Below are 19,724 nucleotides of genomic sequence, written 5' to 3' on the forward strand. Positions count from 1 at the left end.
AATAAATATTTTATATTTATAAAATATATCTTCTAATTAATCTAATCGTCGAGTTTATATTATGCATCGTCTAATTTAACCAATAGATACACGAAAGTAATCAACAAACGCATACCGGTTTCAGTGGCGTAAAAACCAAATAAAGCTGTATAATATCACATGATAATTAAGATTTTGCATAGAATCTTATAGGGCGTCTAATAATTTGTCCAGGAGCTGCATATAGAACAGTTTATCACAATGCTCACTTTAGAGGAAAAATCTATTGAAAACAACTGTGTAAATTCATACATTTAAACTCCATAAAAATGTGTGTAATGTGATTGGTTTACTGTGAACTGCTGTTACATATTGTTTTAAAATATATCATTTATGTGAGTGTTTAATGGACAGTAATCGAGGAGATCGTTAGTTGATGTTTACATGAGATCCTACGTGTTTGACTACTACTGAGATTTTTATCACCTGTTTTCAAAACATGTTAAAAATTAAAAATAAAAATAACTTTTCATGTAATTAATAAATTCACAAACATATTTATTTGTAATGTAATATAAATTTGTCTGATAAAGTGTACGTGTTTTGAAGTAATTACTTTAAAAAATAAAATACCTATAAAAACAGAGGTGTAAACATGCATATTAATTGTTTTTACAAAATTAAACTTATAATTATATAATTATAATTATGTAATATATGATTTTTATAAAGTATGTAACAGTCTTAAATCAATTGAAGTACAATATTCATTCAGTATGTGAATATAAAGTTATTTAGAAAAAGAAGTATATGTAATTTGAAATAATTACTTCAAAGAATTAAGCACCCATAAAAACAGAATTGTAAAGTTACATATTTAGTTTTGATATGGAATTTAAATTTTCTTTTAAAATTATATAGTTTTTGCAAAGTACTTCAACGTATGTAAAAAACTTAATTTTTTTAAAGTAATATATTCATTCATTATAAGATTATATGTTTATTTAAAAAAAACAACTATAGGCATTTTGAAATAATAATTTTAATATATAAAATACCGTTTCAAACAGAAGTGGAAACTTATATTTTCACGTAGAATAAATAGGATTTAGTCTAGAAAGTTGGAGAGATTTATACAACACCTACAAAGTACAGTGAACAAAGTAACTGGGCCCTTGGTCTGAAACACCCAGTCTTATATAGGAATAATAACGGAACAGAAAATGACATATTAGAACATTCTAAAAACTTCTATAAGATGTAGAAATAATAAATAAAGGAGTTTATTTTAGAAAGTTTTAATTTTCCTAGCGTTCTGAGGATCGAACACTGTATCTCTATCTTTCAAGGGCGACGACTCCAGCCTCTCGACCACGCTGAAATGTCAATATATTTGTTTTCGATGTAATATTTAAACTTTTTCTTTAATTATATATTCTTTATTAAGTAGTTTCAAGTATGAAGAGAACGTAAACTAACTTAAAAGAACGTATTAAAGTACTATATTCACTCATTTTGTAAAAAAATTTTTTTTCCTTTGAAATAGGAGGGGGGGGGGAGAAGCATCTATTTATGGCGTTGAGTCAAAAATAATAAATTATTCATCATACTTAAGTTGTTTGAGTTAAAAGAAAACTCTTTGCTTATTATACGAAAATTTTTACGTAACATGTCACGTTTTATCAAAAGGATAAGAAAATACTTTTATAATCCTCAAAAAAATGAGAGGGAAATCTTCAGTAAAAAAAGAAGAAAAGTCCCTAATCTTTTCCCTTCTTTTGACGCGTATTAATATCTTAGAAAATATTACAAAGTGTTTTATAATTTAACTTATCATAAGTTCCTTGTTTGAAAAGCTAAAAGCTCTTCGAGAAGATTTTTTATGTTATTTATTGGATATTAGCAATGAGAGAATAGGATAATAATTGAATTATTGATAAGTGCACTGAAATTAATAAAATTATATAATATCGAAGATAAAAAATCTTAATTTCGGAACTTTTTTCGTAACTTAACTGTAAGAAATATTTCACAAGGTGAAAAGTCCTATCTAGTGGGTTGCCAACAAAATATAAATAAGAATTATCCTAGAATAGCATTTAAATTATGCAGAATCCCAGACTGAAAGTTCATAATTCATGTCTGAAAAAGTAAAAAAAAAAAAAAAAAAAAAGAAATCTCATAAGACATTTCAATGGTAATGCCCCGTATTAAATAAAACTCCATTTAAGAAACTTAACAAGAAAAGGATCATAATCATAATGGCTTTGGCAATTATTTCTCATTTATCCTTTTAAAAATGAGAGTTGTCGCCAAAAAAGTAATGAGCTTGGCGTAAAGGGACATTAAGGAAGGTGCTTAGAATAGTAATTGCCGATTTATATAAGAACTTATTTATTCTTCTTAGAGCCTAAATGCTTTATAAAAAATCTAATATTGATTAATTATTCAGTTGTGAAATAACTTAATATTTGATTTTGTTTAAAAATGCTTCATTAAGTAATCCCAAAGTGATGCTTATTATAATTTTGAAACTCTGATGTACAATCCGATAATCTAACAGATTTCTTAGCATCTATTAGACTGTTCTTTAGAATTAAAATTACCAAAATATTTTCTTGCTTGTAAATAGAGTATTAGGGAAAAAAAATAAAAGGAAATCGGTGACTCATCTGCGTTAAAGGGATATGCAAAAATTCATAAAATCAAAATAAAAAATAATATATTTAAAAACCACGTTTTTGTAGTGGGGAATAATAATTAAAAAATAAAAATTTGAAAAACGGAAAACGTGGGGCGCATGAAATACACAACAGTAATGTTATATTAGTGTGTACATGTGTGTTCATGAGAATATGTGTATGTATATCTGTAATTGTATCTGAATGTAGATGTGTATGTGGAATATGTTTGTGTATATGCATGTGTATGTGGATGTACATGTGGATGTGTAGGTGGCTGTGCATGTGTATGAGTAGGAAAATGTGTATATGTATGTGTATATGTACTGTTATGTATTTCATGCGCCCCACGTTTTTCGTTTTTCAAATTTTTATTTTTTAATTATTATTCTCCCCTACAAAAACGTGGCTTTTAAAAATATTATTTTTTATTTTGATTTTTTTTTTGTACTCACTTCCAAAATCTCAATTTTTTCACTCACTGCGCACAAAACTTTTCAACTGACATGTGACACTAATTTGAAATAATCGAATCGACAATCAATCGCGAAAATATTAATTTTTCTTTAATTTTTAATTTTATTTTACTTTGTATGTCCTCTTTCTCTTCATTTTCATGCATTGTCATCCAATTCTAAACTATGTGCCAAATTTGAAATCTGTAGCTAGTCGGGAAGTTAGTTTAAAATCGATTACAAAATTCCACCCGAACAGACATGCACGAAGACAAGTTAATATAAACGTGGTAAAATAAGAGCAAACGTCGATATAATGTATCACATTTTGGTAGGTAGATGATGTTTTTTCTCTTTCCAATCAATACTTTAAGATCTGCTTTTGCTTTATTTATTCGAAAATGAGTCAACAATTAACAAGTTGTAATTTATTTTATTTTATATTAATATCAATAGCATTTATCTTTTCGAAATGCTGCGTGAAACCTTATAAGTAAAAAGCAGAGTTTCTTTTTAGTTAGAATAGAAACAATTCGTATTGATCACTCACCTGCTTTAATACATTCCGTGCTATAGCAGGTCTTGCTTGCAATGCGCTCGGCTAATCGCAATCTACCTGAAATTAAAACAAAATAATTTTTTTGAAATAAATGTTTATAAAATGCAATGAGTTATATCAATATAGATATAAATAATAATAGTAACTCTTTGAATTCATATTTTACAGTATAACATTACTTTTTATACCTGCACTATAATAGAATAGACTAGACTAGAATGGAATAGAATCAACACTAGAATAGATACGAATAATTCTAAAAGTTCGTGGCTGAAAATGCATTAATTTTTTTTTGTTATGCACATTCTGTAAGATTTATAACAAATACAACCCAGTAATTCTCTGTTACGAACCCCGTAAAGAAGCAGTAACCCATTTTAGGCCTAAAACAGGCCACGATTGTTTATCAGAACATTTATATAACATAAAACTTCTTCCCAATTGTGCCCAATTTGTGACACAGGTGTATTAAACTCTGATCACCTTTTGTTGTGCAAGGAACTAGATAGGAACTCCCAGAAAAGTGGGAATGTCACTAAATTGTATTGGGACGCAAGAACTCTCATGAATTGTCACTAACTTTACCTTTTTCATGTTAATGCTTAAAATTTTATATTGTTGAAATGTTTATTGATTCAAATGTTTATTGTTCTTTTTTGCTCACTTTACCTAAATTGTTGAATTGTTTCTTTGTTATTTTTCCGCTCCTTTGTGATGCAGTGAGCTGACAAATTTTCTGAATTGAATTCCTAATAAAGCCATATGAAGCGCATGTAAGAAACACTACCAACAAATAGTTATGGAGAAATATGAAGAGAAGTTTCAAACTTATTTCAGTTATTGGTGAAATCTCAGCACCATACTTAAAGCGAATAATCCCTAGAAACTGAAACAGAAAAATGTACTTGTCAATATAAATATTGCATTAGCTTTTAAAGTTGACAAGTAAAAGTCGCCATCTTCCAAACATTCTAAACACAGCTTCCCTTATTAAGACCCATCTACGTGCAACAAATGATGAAAACGAAACAAATGTAAAAAAAAAAAAAAAAACGCTAAGTTATCGACGAAAAGTGGAAAATAAAGAGGAAAGCAGAACTAGAAAAAAAAACCATGACAGTCGAAGGGAACGACAATGGCTGAAGAAAGCAAATTAGGACAGGATACATTTCCAAGCGGAATGCAGAAGCTGGGAGGAACTGATGCTATTACCAAGAGAATAGGCATTCATATAAATGAAACAAGATTCAAGGCCATGAAGATGGGGTAATGTGACAGGGGTGAAAAGAGTTTCAACATTATCAAAAGTTAAATTTATGTGCTAGGGTGCAATAGGCAACAATAGATGATTCAACGAATGCTTGGTAACTTACATGCTTGTCATGCTCCCTTAAGTAAATCGATTTAAATTAAATAAGGAAGATTATAAAACAACTTCGTTGGCAACATCTGGGGAGTATACCGCTTCAGAGGAGGGCTTTAAATTTTGAATTTTGTAGAAAACTGAAAAAAAGTTTTGCTCTCCAGAACAGTGTTAAAAACAATTATACTACTTCTCTCATAGTTACGATTTCATCTGCGAAATTTCAATTCCGAAGTTCAAACTAACAAATTACATCTTTTTTAAGTGATAGGAGAGAGTGGGGTCAATTGTAACAGGGTACGATTGTAACAGAGCAAAAATTTCGAGTGTCGGGTTATAGATTAGGTTCCTAGGTGACGCACAAGGTGTATTTAATAAATCTACATGTACACCCCTGATGGCAACCATTTTTATGTACTTTTGAAAGAGTTACATCACAAAAGATATTTTCACACTACGTAAGTACTTTTTTTGGTATTAGAATATTATATTGCAACAAAGTAATTTTGCTTAAACAAATAAAAATTATTAACCGAATATGTAAGTGGACACCTTAATTAACATTTCAAAAAAAAAGATTAGTTTTGTTAATTAACTAGCATTGTTTTTAACAAATGAAGCTGAAATGGCGTCTTGGGGACGATTGTAACAATAAGTAAAGGGGCGATTGTAACAGCTGAAAATAAATAATCTTATGCTTACAAACCATTACTTAACTCTTAAAGAACCACCAATAGTTTCCTATATCATTTATATTATGTTGCATGTGCATTATTTTATTTGTCACCTTTCACAGCATAAATTAAAATTTTTAACCCCTTAAAGTTAAAAGTTTAATCCTTTAGGTCTCTGCTCATTATTATTTTTACTCCTGAAATATCACTACTATTTTGATCAATTAAAAATATATCACAGCTATGATAATATGTACAATTAACTATGTTTTAGTTGAATTTATGAACTGTTACAATTGACCCCGCAAATGGGGACAATGTATAAGTATGTTTTAGTGGAATTTATGAGCTGTTACAATTGACCCCGTAAGTGGGGACAATTGTAATAAGTGCACGACTGTCAAAAAGTTCTAATAACTAATATAAAAACATTTAAAATAAGGTAGTATTTTTTTTTTCTAGTTGAGGGTAGTCTACTTTACTCATCTGTCAATTAATACTAATAATATATTGGATTTTTTGTTAGTTAAAAATAGTTAAGTAAAGAATGTTACAATTGACCCCACGCTACCCTACCTATAGTAGAACACCAGAGATGAATGATGTTGGAAAGATATTTTTCGAAATAATTGGCTACGTCAAAACCAATGTTTCCTTTTTTTTTCTTTCTATTTAGAACTAAATTTATTGCTTAAACTCCATTTTAAATTGTTTTTTTTTTTTTTACTTTAAGGATCGATATTTGAAAAGTTTCGACGATATTTGAAAAGTTCGGAACCTTGTTGCTGTAACCGTAACCAAAAATATATTATACTCTTAATTGATATAATACATTTGCACAGAATTTTATTCTGTTTCTTCTATTAGTATGAGTGCTAGAGGGTCATAAGTCAAAATTATTTTATTATCGCCTAAGGCATTTTTAATGTGCCATTTCCGATTTAGCTAGTTAAACTGAAATGTTTGGTTAGAGAATCATATTTACGTAGACCAGTCCTGATATAACATCAAACAGTTAATGACAAAAATCGAATTTCGAGATTTTCAAGGTAAAATACAGGCAGAACATTATGGATTTTATTATTAGAATAATAAAAGAAAACTTTTTTTTATTTACTTGATTTTCAAAAGGAATACTTAAAATATTTTTCCTAATAAATCAAGCTCCTTGGGTAATATTGTGCCATGAACATTTTACAAATGGACAATTTTTTAATAAATTGTGACTAAACATTGTTTCTAAATAGATAGTTTCTGGAATCTATTTAAAATGAATGAATTGTCGTATGAAACTGAAAGGTCGTGCGAGGATGTGAAAAGGGATTATTTCAAACGACTTCCGTTTCCCCCCCCCCCAGCAAACAAGCCGGTTTTGATTATTTCAATCACACCCTGTATCCGATTATATTACTGTACCCGATAATAATTGTTTGCTTGACAACGTTGTAGTATTTTTTCATTAATTAGAGAATTGTGATGCGTTAATTTTTTTTTAAAATTTTATTTTTGTTATAGATTCTAAAAGTATATATTAAAAGCTGTAATTACTGAATATCCTTTACATAACCTATACTGAAAACAGTTTTATGCTGCATCTGGACAAAAGAAAATTTAGGAAAAATGAGCAAATTCTTCTTCTTGTTTCAAAATTTTTCTTTTAGAAAACTTAAGAAAAAAAAAAAAAACTGTAGTCGTCTTAAAATAGGAGTTCTAGAAAAAAAAAGAATTAAGTTATAAACAAATATTTTTTCTTCCAAACTCAGTAAATTCAAGAAGAGTTCTTTATTTGTTTTTTTAATTAAATAAATAGGATGCTTAAAAAGAAAATTCGTTTAAACTCCACTTATTTAAAAGTTTTTACATTAGTAAAACAGATGAACTATTTATCTAAAAAAATGTTGTAAACTTTAAGGGATTGAAATTTAAAAATAGAGCACTTAAAAGCTATTAATTTGTCTGCCAGACAAGAAACTTGGTGGATAATTTGTTTCCTACACAAAAAACAAAAGCAATAGTGTTTTCTTTTCTAGTAAATAACATTCCTTAAATAGTTCGAATAATTTAAATTATTTTGATCAAACATATTCTTTGTGTGTAGAGTTAGCATTGATAACTGATTTTTTGGAAGAAAAAAGTTTCTCTTGTTGATTATGTTCCTTATCTGAAAAATTTTTTTTTACGCCTCGTATTTGAGAAAGGGTTACATTTCTTTCAATTTTTAGATATCTTGCAAACAACCCGTTGAAATTTTGCCAAAACTGTAAACTCTGACGCCTATATTCTGACATTTTTTAAGTCAAATTCTATTTGATTTTACGTTTATGATTTACTGTAATACATTTACCTTATGAACTTTTTAAAGATGCTTTTGCCTCGATGTCTGTCTTTCGTCTGCTTTCAAAGCAAGCAAACAACTTTTCTAAGAATGCATGACCCGATTTCTACGTTTTTAATTTTTTTATGTGAAAATGATTTTTTTGTCAAGTATAATAAAAATTGTGATAAAGATTATTCTCATTGCCACCTTTTTCAAAATATTAACCTTTAACCAAAAATTTGTAAGCACACCAAAATATTCAATTTATTTCCGTTAAGAAAAACGGACTGTTTGATTTTGTTTTATAACCGTTGTTTAACCTCCGACCCAATTTGGAATTTACGACTACCAATGTTGAACTCCCTACCCATGTAATTTGGAACCCAATCCAGTAAACAAGGGAAATCCTGGATCAAGTATTAGGAGAAATTTGCCTTCGAAGAGGACTTTTTGATGGAACAAACCCGCAGTTGCATTACAATGTGAGGAAAGTGATAAAAAACTCCAATTGTTAGCCTGACAGTAAGGGGACTCTAGTCCATGATCCGTCAACCACTGAGGATATTTTACGTCAGCACTGTTGTCGGTGCAAGCCGGGTGCGGAATTCATATTGACCAGACACTGTTGGGATTCGAACCCGGTTCCCCTCATTACGCTTTTTCTCCTGAGCCACCACGGCTAAAACGAACCATTTTAATATTCTCCAAAAGAATAGTCTATTCAGTTTAAGAAAATTAGTTAAACAGAAAAAAGACTTTGTTTTAGTGTTAGATAAACAAGAAACTTACAAAATGGCATTTTCATTTGAAAATTTGAGAATATATACTTTACGAATATCACATTTACAATTTAATCACCAAAAAGAGACTCGAAATTTTTGCTCCAAAAATTTATCTTCATAAAGATGTTTTCTGCATAAATATCATCATAGTACCTTTGTAATTATCGAACACCTTTTTAAATACTTAAGGGAAATAGATACGTTGTATTAATTAAGTTCTCAACTCACAAATCAAGCAAGCAATAGTAATTTTTTTAAAAATATTTAGTAAGGTATTTTTTAAAGTTAATTTAAAATTCATTGTTTATTAATTTTGAATAAAATATAGAAGTTCTCAATATTATTCGATTTAAGAATAAATTGATGATTGAATTGCCGCAGAAAAAAATAGTATACCATAATATTTCGGATTAGTATTTGTTGACTATATGCTATGATTACTTTTTTGACTTGATGTCAGAACAATTTTTAAACGTTTTATTTAAAAATCAATCTATGTTTTTCAGTGTTGTTTATGTAATTAATAATTTTTTAATTATATTTTTTTATCGGAATTTTTAATAAACATAAAAACATTTCTATCGATAACATAGTTACAGATTTTAAAAGTGTCCTATTTTTAGCCCGAATGCAAAGCTGAATACGTTTCATAAGAAGTTTTGGTATAAGTCGCAATTAACTTTTTGATATTTTGAACCATTCTCTGTACAAAGATGTAGACATGTCAAAGTCACCAAAATAAACAAAATAAAAATCGTTGGAAATAGGTCTAGTGAATATGGTTGCCATTCTTGTGCAGTAAGAAAGTCAGGAAAAAGTGACTTTCACCATCTCAACTGTCTGTATTTGTGTGCTCTAATGCAGATTTCTGTTGAAAGGTCTGTATTCTGTTTCTACACACTTATGGGAGCAAGAAAGCAATGTGTTTGGGATAGATTGCAAAAAAAAGTATTTGGTTTTAAACTTCATCAAAGTTATATTTTTACTTCTGGTAAAATACATTCAAAGAAGTTTTGCGTGAAAAAGTACACTTGTTAGATAAACTTACTCAGCTAAAGAATATCTGGCAAAATTACCATACTGTACGGTAACGATATTTCTGATAAAAAAAAACAATGCAGGTTATTTAAACCAAACCAATATCTACGGTACTTAAAACATTTATTTGGTAACTGCTTACCGGAAACTCTGGTGATTAGAATTATTGTTCTAGAAGTCACAATTTAGTTAAAAATAAAAAACTAGGAAAAATTAAAAAATAAGTAAAAATAAAAATTAATATAATAGGTGGTTTTTATGACATACTTTAAGACATTGAAAAAATTACCAAATTTTTCCCTATTTACCAAATTTTATTGTTTAGTATAAAATTATACTTTATTGTTAATTTTTCAAAATTATTACTAAAGCGCTTCAGTATAAATTTCCAAGATTTTTGGTGCCAGAATACGGTAAATTTTACTATAATCTGGTAATTTTAGCAACATTTTTTTTCTCAGATTAAAAGTATTTTTGTTTCATGCAATTTTTACACACTTCACAGACAGCAAATGTATTGTCTAGAAAAAAATTTTTTGTTTTTGTTTTGTAAGAATGTAATCTCAAAGCCAATATTTCTATCAGAAATGTTCCCTTGTATGGATTTAATTTAATAATAATCTGATGCAGCAATGCTTAATAAAGTTGAAAAAATCTTTCTAAGTGTTTCTTGATCGATATTTAAAAACCTCAATGCGTTGAATCATTAATATCACTAGCGTGTAATTACCCAGAAGAATTTAAGGAACATATTTCAAAAAGAAAATTTAACTTAAAAGCACTGAGGGAAATAAAATAAAGTAAAAACTAAGCAGAATGTAGAAAAATTTATCGTGTTTCTGGCCCTATGAGAACACCAAAAAAACTCGGCAACTTTCATAACGATTTGATAAAGATTTTGATAAAATTAAAAATAAATTTGGTTTTATAGTATGATAAATTTTGGTAAAGCAGCTAAAATTTGGTAATTTTATTGTGTCATGTGAAATCATGGCATTAAAACCATTAATTCGGTTAAATTTACTTTTCAGTTTTGTATTTTTTTCTTAATGCATGGTAATAAGAACTATTATAATTAACACCCGAATTTCTGGTAATCTGTTATCATATAAGGAGAAAAATTAACAGCTTAATGGTTTAAATACCTTATATTTTGGTTTTTAACACCAGAATCATGTTGCTTTTTTTTTTCAGAAATGTCATTACCATACAGTTCGATAATTTTACCAGAATTCTTTCTTCTTGTGGAAACAAACCATAAATAAAAGAATATTTGTTGCATTACTTTCGAAGAAATTTAAATTTTTAAACTTTTTTTCAAATTATTTATATAGTTCAAGATAATAAAATTATTTATACTAAAAAAAAGGGCAATTATCGTTCTCCGATAGTTCACAACAGTGTAAAGAATTAAAATTTAAATTTTCAAACTTTTTTTCAATAAATGTTTTTAAAAATATGAAACAATTTATATTTATCAAAAATGGAACCTATCGTTCTCAAACTGAGCTATAATTTTATAAGCAGCGTCTAAGTATGTTAAAAAATAAACACTTTTCAGTATTACGAATTTATACAGCATGTTCCGTAATCACCGCATTAAATACATATATTTTATAAATTCTCTAAGGAAATAGTTAAAATTTTATACAAATCAAAGGTTGCAGTGAGGTATTTTAGCGAGGAATGAACAAAATCGTTATTAAGATTTAATGAATCACTTTTAAGGAAGACAAAAAGCATCAAGTCTGTTTTATTGCCAGAGAAAATGGAGAAAAAAGGAAAATAAGTTTACTTAAAATTTCTTAGGATATTCAAACTGGTTTTGATATGTTTAATCCCGTTTTCCTCTATATTAAAACTTTATAATTCGATAACGTTTTCTCTTTTGCTCTTCCATATATAGTTCGTCCACCAGGAGTTGGCACTTGGCTCCACCTCCTCGGACGCAGAGTTTATTTCAGAGCGGGGGAGTAAGAGAAAAAACATTTCCCCGCTTGAAATCGAAATAACCTCTAATGCACGCAAAGCCTCCACTCGATTTTTTTATAGGTAGTCCAATCAGACCACTATGAAGACAAACCAGTTTACGAAAGAGTCCTTTAATAGAAAATCTACTGAAAATAAAAAAGTGGTAGCAAATATATGTCTAAAAATTTGTTTAATTTTTGAATATGATTAGTTTGTCTTATTTACTTGTCTACCACTACAGATTCAATTCTCAAATATATATGACAAATTCCTCTCAGTCACTTTTAAAATAGAATTTGGTTTCATGAGCTCAAACTGTTCACTTTTTAAATAGTCTGCGCAGACTACTTACAAGAAACCGTGTGGAGGCTTTCTGATGTAGAAGGTGATGGCCAAACACAAACAGTGAATTCTTTTTCAGTCACTTACTTCGCTTTATCATCAGCTATTATACCTTTGGTTATTCTAGCTAATTTATATTTAAAAACTTTTTCCCAGCAAAATATCTCAAAAAGAACAAACTATTCAATAAAAAGAGAGAAATATTACCAAGTTTATGAAATAAAATGCACATGTTCAAAATATGCACATGAAGATTGCGAAATAAATATTTTTGTCATACGATCGCCAAATAGCAGCCTTGTTCACATCCTTCTCCCCAAAATAGCGAAATAGTATCATCCGATACCACGTGATGAAGGCGGAGGCAAATGCCAACTCCTGGTGAACGAACTATATTCATCTTAGACTCCCTAAGTTTAAATAAATTATAATTCAGTTTTGAGAAGATTTTTTTAAAGTACACTGGTGGACAAAATTAAGAGATGGAAGACATTTCCCCAAATATCTCAAAAAATACTGAATATAAATAAATGAAATTCGGTATTGATATAGCTTATTCCATGATAATAAAGTATGCAAAACAAAATGAAAGTGCCATTCACTGGCAAGACCTATTGCCAATAAATCCAATGTAGTCTGAACTTAAGGATAAAAGATGACAATAAAAGTGAGGCTTGTACAGTGTGTGTTGCCTCTAGTATGGTGTATGGTCACCCCTGACAGACAGCCTGCGCAACGAGTATGCATGCTGTTAATAAGGGAGTTAAGGAGGACTTGTGGAAGGCCCTCCCATTCTTCCACCGGAGCAATTTTTAACTCCAGAATGGTTCTGGGAGGAGGTTGACGCATCGCAATAGCTCTCCCAAGAGCATCCCAAGCATGTTCAATAGGATTCATTTCAGGGGATTTGGCTGGCCAATCCATTCGTTGAATATCCTTGCTTTCCAGATACTCATCAACCGCGAGAGCCCTATGTGGTCTCGCATTGTAGTCCATAAAAATGAACTTAGGGCCAACAGCGCCCCTGAAAAGACGCACATAGGGCTCTAGGACCTCCTGCTTGTACCTCTGGGCATTCACGGAACACATGGAGCGGTGTGTGGGTATGTTGCATGTGCGAATGAATGTGCGAAAATGCTTTCCATCTCTTAATTTTGTCCACCAGTGTATATATTAAAGTAGCGGATTCCGAAGCAACATGAACAAGAACGAATAAAATTGAGACATTTAAACAGGTTTCAATAGACATTATGTCTTTTAAGATTTATATTCTTCCTTTTTTAAATAGCCTCACTTCAAAAGAATAATGGCATTTAATAATTCGAAACTAATTAAGAAGTAGTTACTTCGTTCATAAGCAATTGACAAATTTTAACACTTAACAGATATAAACAATTAAATTAATAATAATTCTTAAACTTTTATTTTGAATGTCTTTTTCAATTTCAAATACAATAAAGCGTCTAAAAGTCTGATACTATGCGATTTTATTTTATTTATATTAATTCTTTTAAACGTGTTTCTAAAAAAATACTTATTTGAAATCAACGGTAAAGAAATAGAAAAAAAAATTATATATTCAAAAGCGAAAATTAATGGGAAAGTGGTACTAATTCGTTTAGGGGAAACATAAAAACTTGACTCCAATGAGGTTAAGTTACGCCAATGATGTTTTAATTACACACACACATTGAGCATAGGGTAGAAAAAGAGTAAATGGTAAGAAATGCCGCTTTAAATTACGGTATAAAGTACCGGCAGTTTGGGTAAATCATCCATAAAATCCGTTTTTACCGAAAAATATTATACTGTAATTTTTACAGTAACATTTATTTAATTAGACTAATTAAGTAATTGTACTGTAATATATTGCTTTAAAAATTACGCTATAACATATTTTGTGTTCCTCAGCATGTTCTGGTAAAAAAATTTTTTTTATGATGAAGAGACTGGCACTTTGAGTCCCGATACTTTTAACTGTAATTTTAATTCAGAATTTTTTACAGTGAGATTTCTCGGCAAATAAAACAAGCACACCACTTACTGTCGCATTAAAACTTTGAGTGTTTTCGTTTGCTAATAATTTATATTTTTGCTTGAAATTTCTCGGATAATAATAAAAAAAGATATTTACTTAAATATTGGAAAAGGATGCTTAAATATGATTTCTTGATAAATTTAAAATTTCGCAATGAAGTAATGTAAAGTTTATTAATTTTTCAACATTAATTGCAGACATATATTAAAAAAATGAAATTAATGTTAAGCTAATAAATATTATCATTTTCATCTATGTATGAAAAGTATTTTTCACTTAAATAGAGGAAAATACTGAAATGAAAGACGTGAACCATAACTATATTTGCCCTCATGTTTAACGCATCTTATTTGAAATTCTTGGCACAATTCTCAAATCCATAAATATGTATCCCAACAATAATGGAAGTTAATGTTTACTAATGCAGAAATCGTATAAATTACCATACAGTATGCCTAAGAATAATTCTAGAACTTGAATTCAAAGTAAATGCAGAGTTTGACCAAAGTTTTACTTAAACAATATGTTCTGTAATTTCAAGAAATATGATGCAAAACTCTCTCTAACTTTTTCACTATAAAAGTTATGGAATCATTTTATTTGAAATAAATAATTTCGATTTGAAATAAAAAAATTCGATTTGAAATAAATAATTTCGGTTTGAAATAAATAATTTCGAATTCGAATGTTGAGAAAATGTTTATCAATATGTAATTTTTAATTTAATTTTAAAATAATTCAAATCCAAATAAAAAATAGTTTTGTTTAGCGAATAATTTAAAAAATATTTATATATTTTAGTTTGGAAAATAAAAAAAACTTGTCATAACATCATAACAGGTTTTTTTCTCTCATCATTTTAATTTACCACAGTTTAGTGTTTATTTTTATTTCATGGAAAATAATGTCTTATATTACGTTAGTTAATTACGAGCAGGAATTTTTTTTTAGAATCAAGCAAAAAGATGTGCTAAATCAGCAAATGAAAAGTAATAATTTTTTTGAAATCGTTATCGTTCGATCTTTATAATGAAAAAAAAACTAATTTAAAATAAAAAAAAATAGAAAAAGACTTTATTTTCAAAAAATTAAATTGATCTCCTTAAAACGGTCACAAATTTATAAAAAGAACTAAAATAAAACTTTTTCATTTTCTAGCCTAAAAGCTTAATAATCACAATTGCTCTAAAATAATACTTGAACAATATTTTGTAATTATAAACTAATATTTTCAATCGCCTTAACAGTGCCGAATATTCGATACTAATCTCACATCTTTGAGCAATTACTCCATTTTCATGAAATCTAAATACAAATGTTTGACATAATTATTTATCAAAAAATACAACACAAAAACGCAGCATTTATACATAATAATTTGTGAAAGCATATCATTAACGAGAATACGAATCTAATAAAAGAAATGACTTGGATATAATTCTAAACAGAATGGAGTTATCCTGCAAATATTAGCAAAGGAATAAGCCTTGATTACCGATTAGAGAGTTTGTTTATTAGACCAGAGTCTTAACAAGGCATCTAATTACTCGAATGAAAAAGAGAAATGCTGCAAATGAGGCATCAGGGAGATTTGTATAGCTTTTAAGAAAAGCTAAGTACGTTTTAGTGCAACGTTTTTTATTTGTTGTCCCTAGCAGTAGGTTTTATTCCTTTTAACTTCCCACATATGAAATTACAAGTTATTTTATCTTTTACTTGCTGAATACCATTGCATGCATAATTGTATAATTGCATGGAGTGAAAGAATTTGTAAGTAGTTAATGAATCGCTACTTATTAGCATTGCTCAGTCATGCACATAACAGTAATGCTTATACCAAGACAATTAAAAATCATAAAATAACTTTAATTATTTGTTCTCTGTGTTTTTTTTTTGACTTTTTGTTCTTTATATTTTGAAAAACTCCTTTTTAGAAGTGAATTAAAATATTGCATAAAAAAGTTCGTAATTACTAAACGCGTTTTACTTAGAGTTGTTAAGGTTTAACACGGATTCCATGCATAGTTTAATTTTTGAATTTCAAATGTTATGAAAAACTGGTTTCTAAGGTTTAAATAAAATAATGCATCGAAAAGGATATACACTTAACCCTTTTATAACTATCTCTAACACTGAAGGAAAAAAATGAAAATATAATATTTTAAAAAATGCTGTTTTATCGCATAATCAGTGAAGCTAACTTTAGTTGAAAATTTTGTTTATTACATCGATATAAAATCAGCATTTAAATCAATAAGAAGTACCCCATCGAAAAAAAATTAATAATTCAATAATAAAAGAACCTTAAAAATTAAATACAGTAGAAAATGTTATTACATCAAGTACAAATCTGAGTACTTCGCGCATATGACAACTTAACATGTCTGTCACATCATGTGATTTCCTTGACCAATAAGAATACTGAAATTGTTATTTTTCATTAGATTTATAATCTAACTAGCTCTTGGAAAATTGCCAGGAAAATATATTTTATTGTAAGTACCTTAGATTTCCGAAAATATATAAGTTAAAAACCTAATACAAGATACTAAGAATCATAAATTCACGAAAGAAATAAAAGCAACACTTTACCTTAATTATATCCAGGAACAATTTTTATCTTTAGTTTATTTTTATTAACACTACCCCATCCATCAAACTCAAAAATATAAATTAAAAAGAAGGGGAAAAAATATTGCACAAGTAGCAATCATTATACTTGCTTAAAATTGAGAAAAAGAGAAACAATTCATGTGCGTGAAAAAAAATATTTCAAATTGTGCAATACAAAAAGAAAATCCGATTCCAATTTTCCTGTCCCTTTTTGCATTGTTCCCAAAGCAGGGTTTAACAGCTTCGTGCTATGCGGTAATAAAAGAATGATGCAGCGAATATTTGGGACGGTAATAACATTCGACCGAAATGCCGAAAGTAGTAAATTGCATTTTCTTAATTTTATTTTTTTCCCTTGCAAGGTTTTGACTTAGAGGAAGAAAAAAATTAAAAAGAAACTTTTGTGGAGCCTTACAAAAGCGTTAGAGTTCACGCTTCTTGTAACAATTTAGGTTTAAGCCTCCGAAAAAATGTTAGATTATCAGTATTGGTAAGGCATTGGCCTTCAGAAATATAATTTCATTGCTCGTCCTGAATTGTTTCTGAACTTTAAGATAATGTGATTTAATCAGGAAGCACATTTATTTTTAGAGGCAAGCACATTTTCTTTATGATGATGAAAATCGGTTTGAAACATTTTTTCTATTTTCTACTGGAATTCTATAAATGCTATTTTTAGTAAATGGAACTTAATGAAAGGGTATGACATATTTTAGATATTAGAAACATTAAAGTGGATTTTATATCGGGCTCTTTCTCTGCGAATTTCGATTTTTGACCCTTAAAATATGGGGGTATTCGCTATCTCGAAATTATGGCTCTAATAGTTTCGTCACACTGGGAAAGAAATTCTGGTAAAATTACCATACAGGTAAAATTACCATAATGATAACTCTGATTAAAAGAACAATAATTCCGGTTAATAAACCGAAAATATATGCAAATAATTTGGTAGTTTTTCCATTTATATGGTAACGGTTTACCGAAAACACTGGTTTTCAAAATTGTAGCTCTTGTTATCACAAATTTAGTAAGAAATACAAAACTGAAAAATAAATGTAACCGAATAAATTATTTTAGGTCAAAAATTGGACTGAAATATTAGGAAATAATTATACAATTTTACCACATTTACCAAATTTTATCACATATTATAAAAACCTATTTTACTGCTAATTTTACCAAACTCGTTACTAAGCCGCTGTGGCAAAAATTATCGCGTTTTTTCGCGTTCCTATAGACCCAGAAATCCGGTAAATTTTACCATATTCTGGAAGTTTTGACCATACCTTTTTTCTCAGTACAGGTAGGCTGTTGGAATTTTGATCTCTTTCCAGTAGTAACTTTAGCAGCAGCAGCGCAAATTAATTGGCATTGTTAAGCCAAAATGGGTATAACATTATTACTCTAATTTAAAAATTAAATCAATGGTTTTATTACAATTTTTATAATTTTTTTTCTCAGTGTAAACGTACTCAGTGGTTATCATATTCATAAATGGAGTTTTTTTCTTAAAACTTTTTAAACATTGAAATTCGAGAACTGATATTAGTTTAAAGCTGCGGGAGACAAGCCTTATAAGAACGAACTTTGGAAGAACTCAGTAGCTATTATTTGCCAAATCATGGATTCCTTAGACATACTTGGTAAAATATTGTCTAACGTTTAACTCGTTTAATAACTACATGAATTTATGATTTCATTCAGACAGGACGGGATTGGGAGAGATCTTTGGCCTTTCAGGGACACTCAGGCCAATTACAATTTTTCAAAATCAAAAATATTTGTTTCGTTGTTTAAATTTATTTTTATTTATTTATTTTTTATTTAAAATGACACAGTAATCTTTCTATCCCTACCTATTTCTTATCCAGATAAAAAAATGAAAATACATAAGAATTTTTAGAAGTCAACCTTCAATTCATATCATGTGATATATGATGTATCATCTTCTGATAGTTGATACATCACTTCTTGATAGATGATATATCGGATGATACTTAAGATGTATCATCTTCTTATGATGTAATATCTTACGTGATTCAGAATCTTACGCGAATATTATTCTTCATTAATTAAATTTGAACTACTAAACCTGAAAATTAATCATTGTCAACGAAATAAATTGTATTCAATATAAATTAGTTCCTTCAATAAAATTTTAACACATATTTCAACCTGCACTGATCTGCTCTTTGATAATTCAAGGTAAGACTATCACTATATCGAATCCCGAGATACTTTCGATAAAAATATCAAACTCACTATATTGAACCTTGTCACTATATCAAAAATTATTGAGGCGTTTTGTTTTTCTATTTTGAACTCTGTCCTATGGACAGTACTCAAAATAGAAGATGAACAGTGTCCATCTTATTTAAAAAAGAAAAAGATTTTTTTCCTTTCGATTCAAGCATATGGTTGATGTATCTCTTCTTTGTTTATTTATATTTTGTGCTGCGTAAATTTTTTTTAATTTGCTAACATTAGAGTTAAAACGCAGGAAATTTGCAAGAAAATTATCAATACATAAAAATTAACTCATGCAGTTTTTATATCTTGGGCAAAACGCGAAATGATGAATTATTAAAAAATTGGGCGAAAAATACTTTTTTTACAACATAATTTATCTGACATACATAATAATATTCTTTTTATTTATTAATCATGCATTAAATTCTATAAGTTAAAACTTTCTCAAAGATTGTTGGTAGCCTAAACTTCATGAAAATTATATTTCGTCTTTTCCATGCTGTATAAAAATTAAATTCATTTGTTATCCACTGATATGTAACTATCGTGAATTTTAAGCAAGCTAATTTTCTATCTTAAGTAACAAGTTTTAACTAATGCTATGCACTTTTTTCAAAATTGGTATCTACTTTCTTGGAAAAGCTTTCTGCCGAAATCAA

The 19,724-nt window shown here is 28.6% G+C and overlaps 1 protein-coding gene across 3 annotated transcripts in view; it reads right to left on the reverse strand.

The window, feature by feature from the left end:
• Window positions 1–19,724, reverse strand: part of LOC107442454 (endothelin-converting enzyme 2) — a 229,558-nt gene that overhangs the window by 87,582 nt on the left and 122,252 nt on the right. For all 3 annotated transcript variants that reach the window (XR_015433761.1, XM_087164159.1, XM_087164158.1), the window contains exon 3: window positions 3,666–3,731. Coding sequence is in view for 2 of the 3 variants with exons in the window: in XM_087164159.1 (XP_087020285.1) it covers window positions 3,666–3,731 (66 nt within the window). In the remaining variant the exon portion in view is untranslated. The remainder of the gene's footprint in view (window positions 1–3,665; window positions 3,732–19,724) is intronic.

This window comes from Parasteatoda tepidariorum, chromosome 5 (assembly GCF_982258835.1).
Source record: "Parasteatoda tepidariorum strain Cologne lab strain chromosome 5, Ptep-v5.0, whole genome shotgun sequence".
NCBI classification, from domain to species: domain Eukaryota; kingdom Metazoa; phylum Arthropoda; class Arachnida; order Araneae; family Theridiidae; genus Parasteatoda; species Parasteatoda tepidariorum.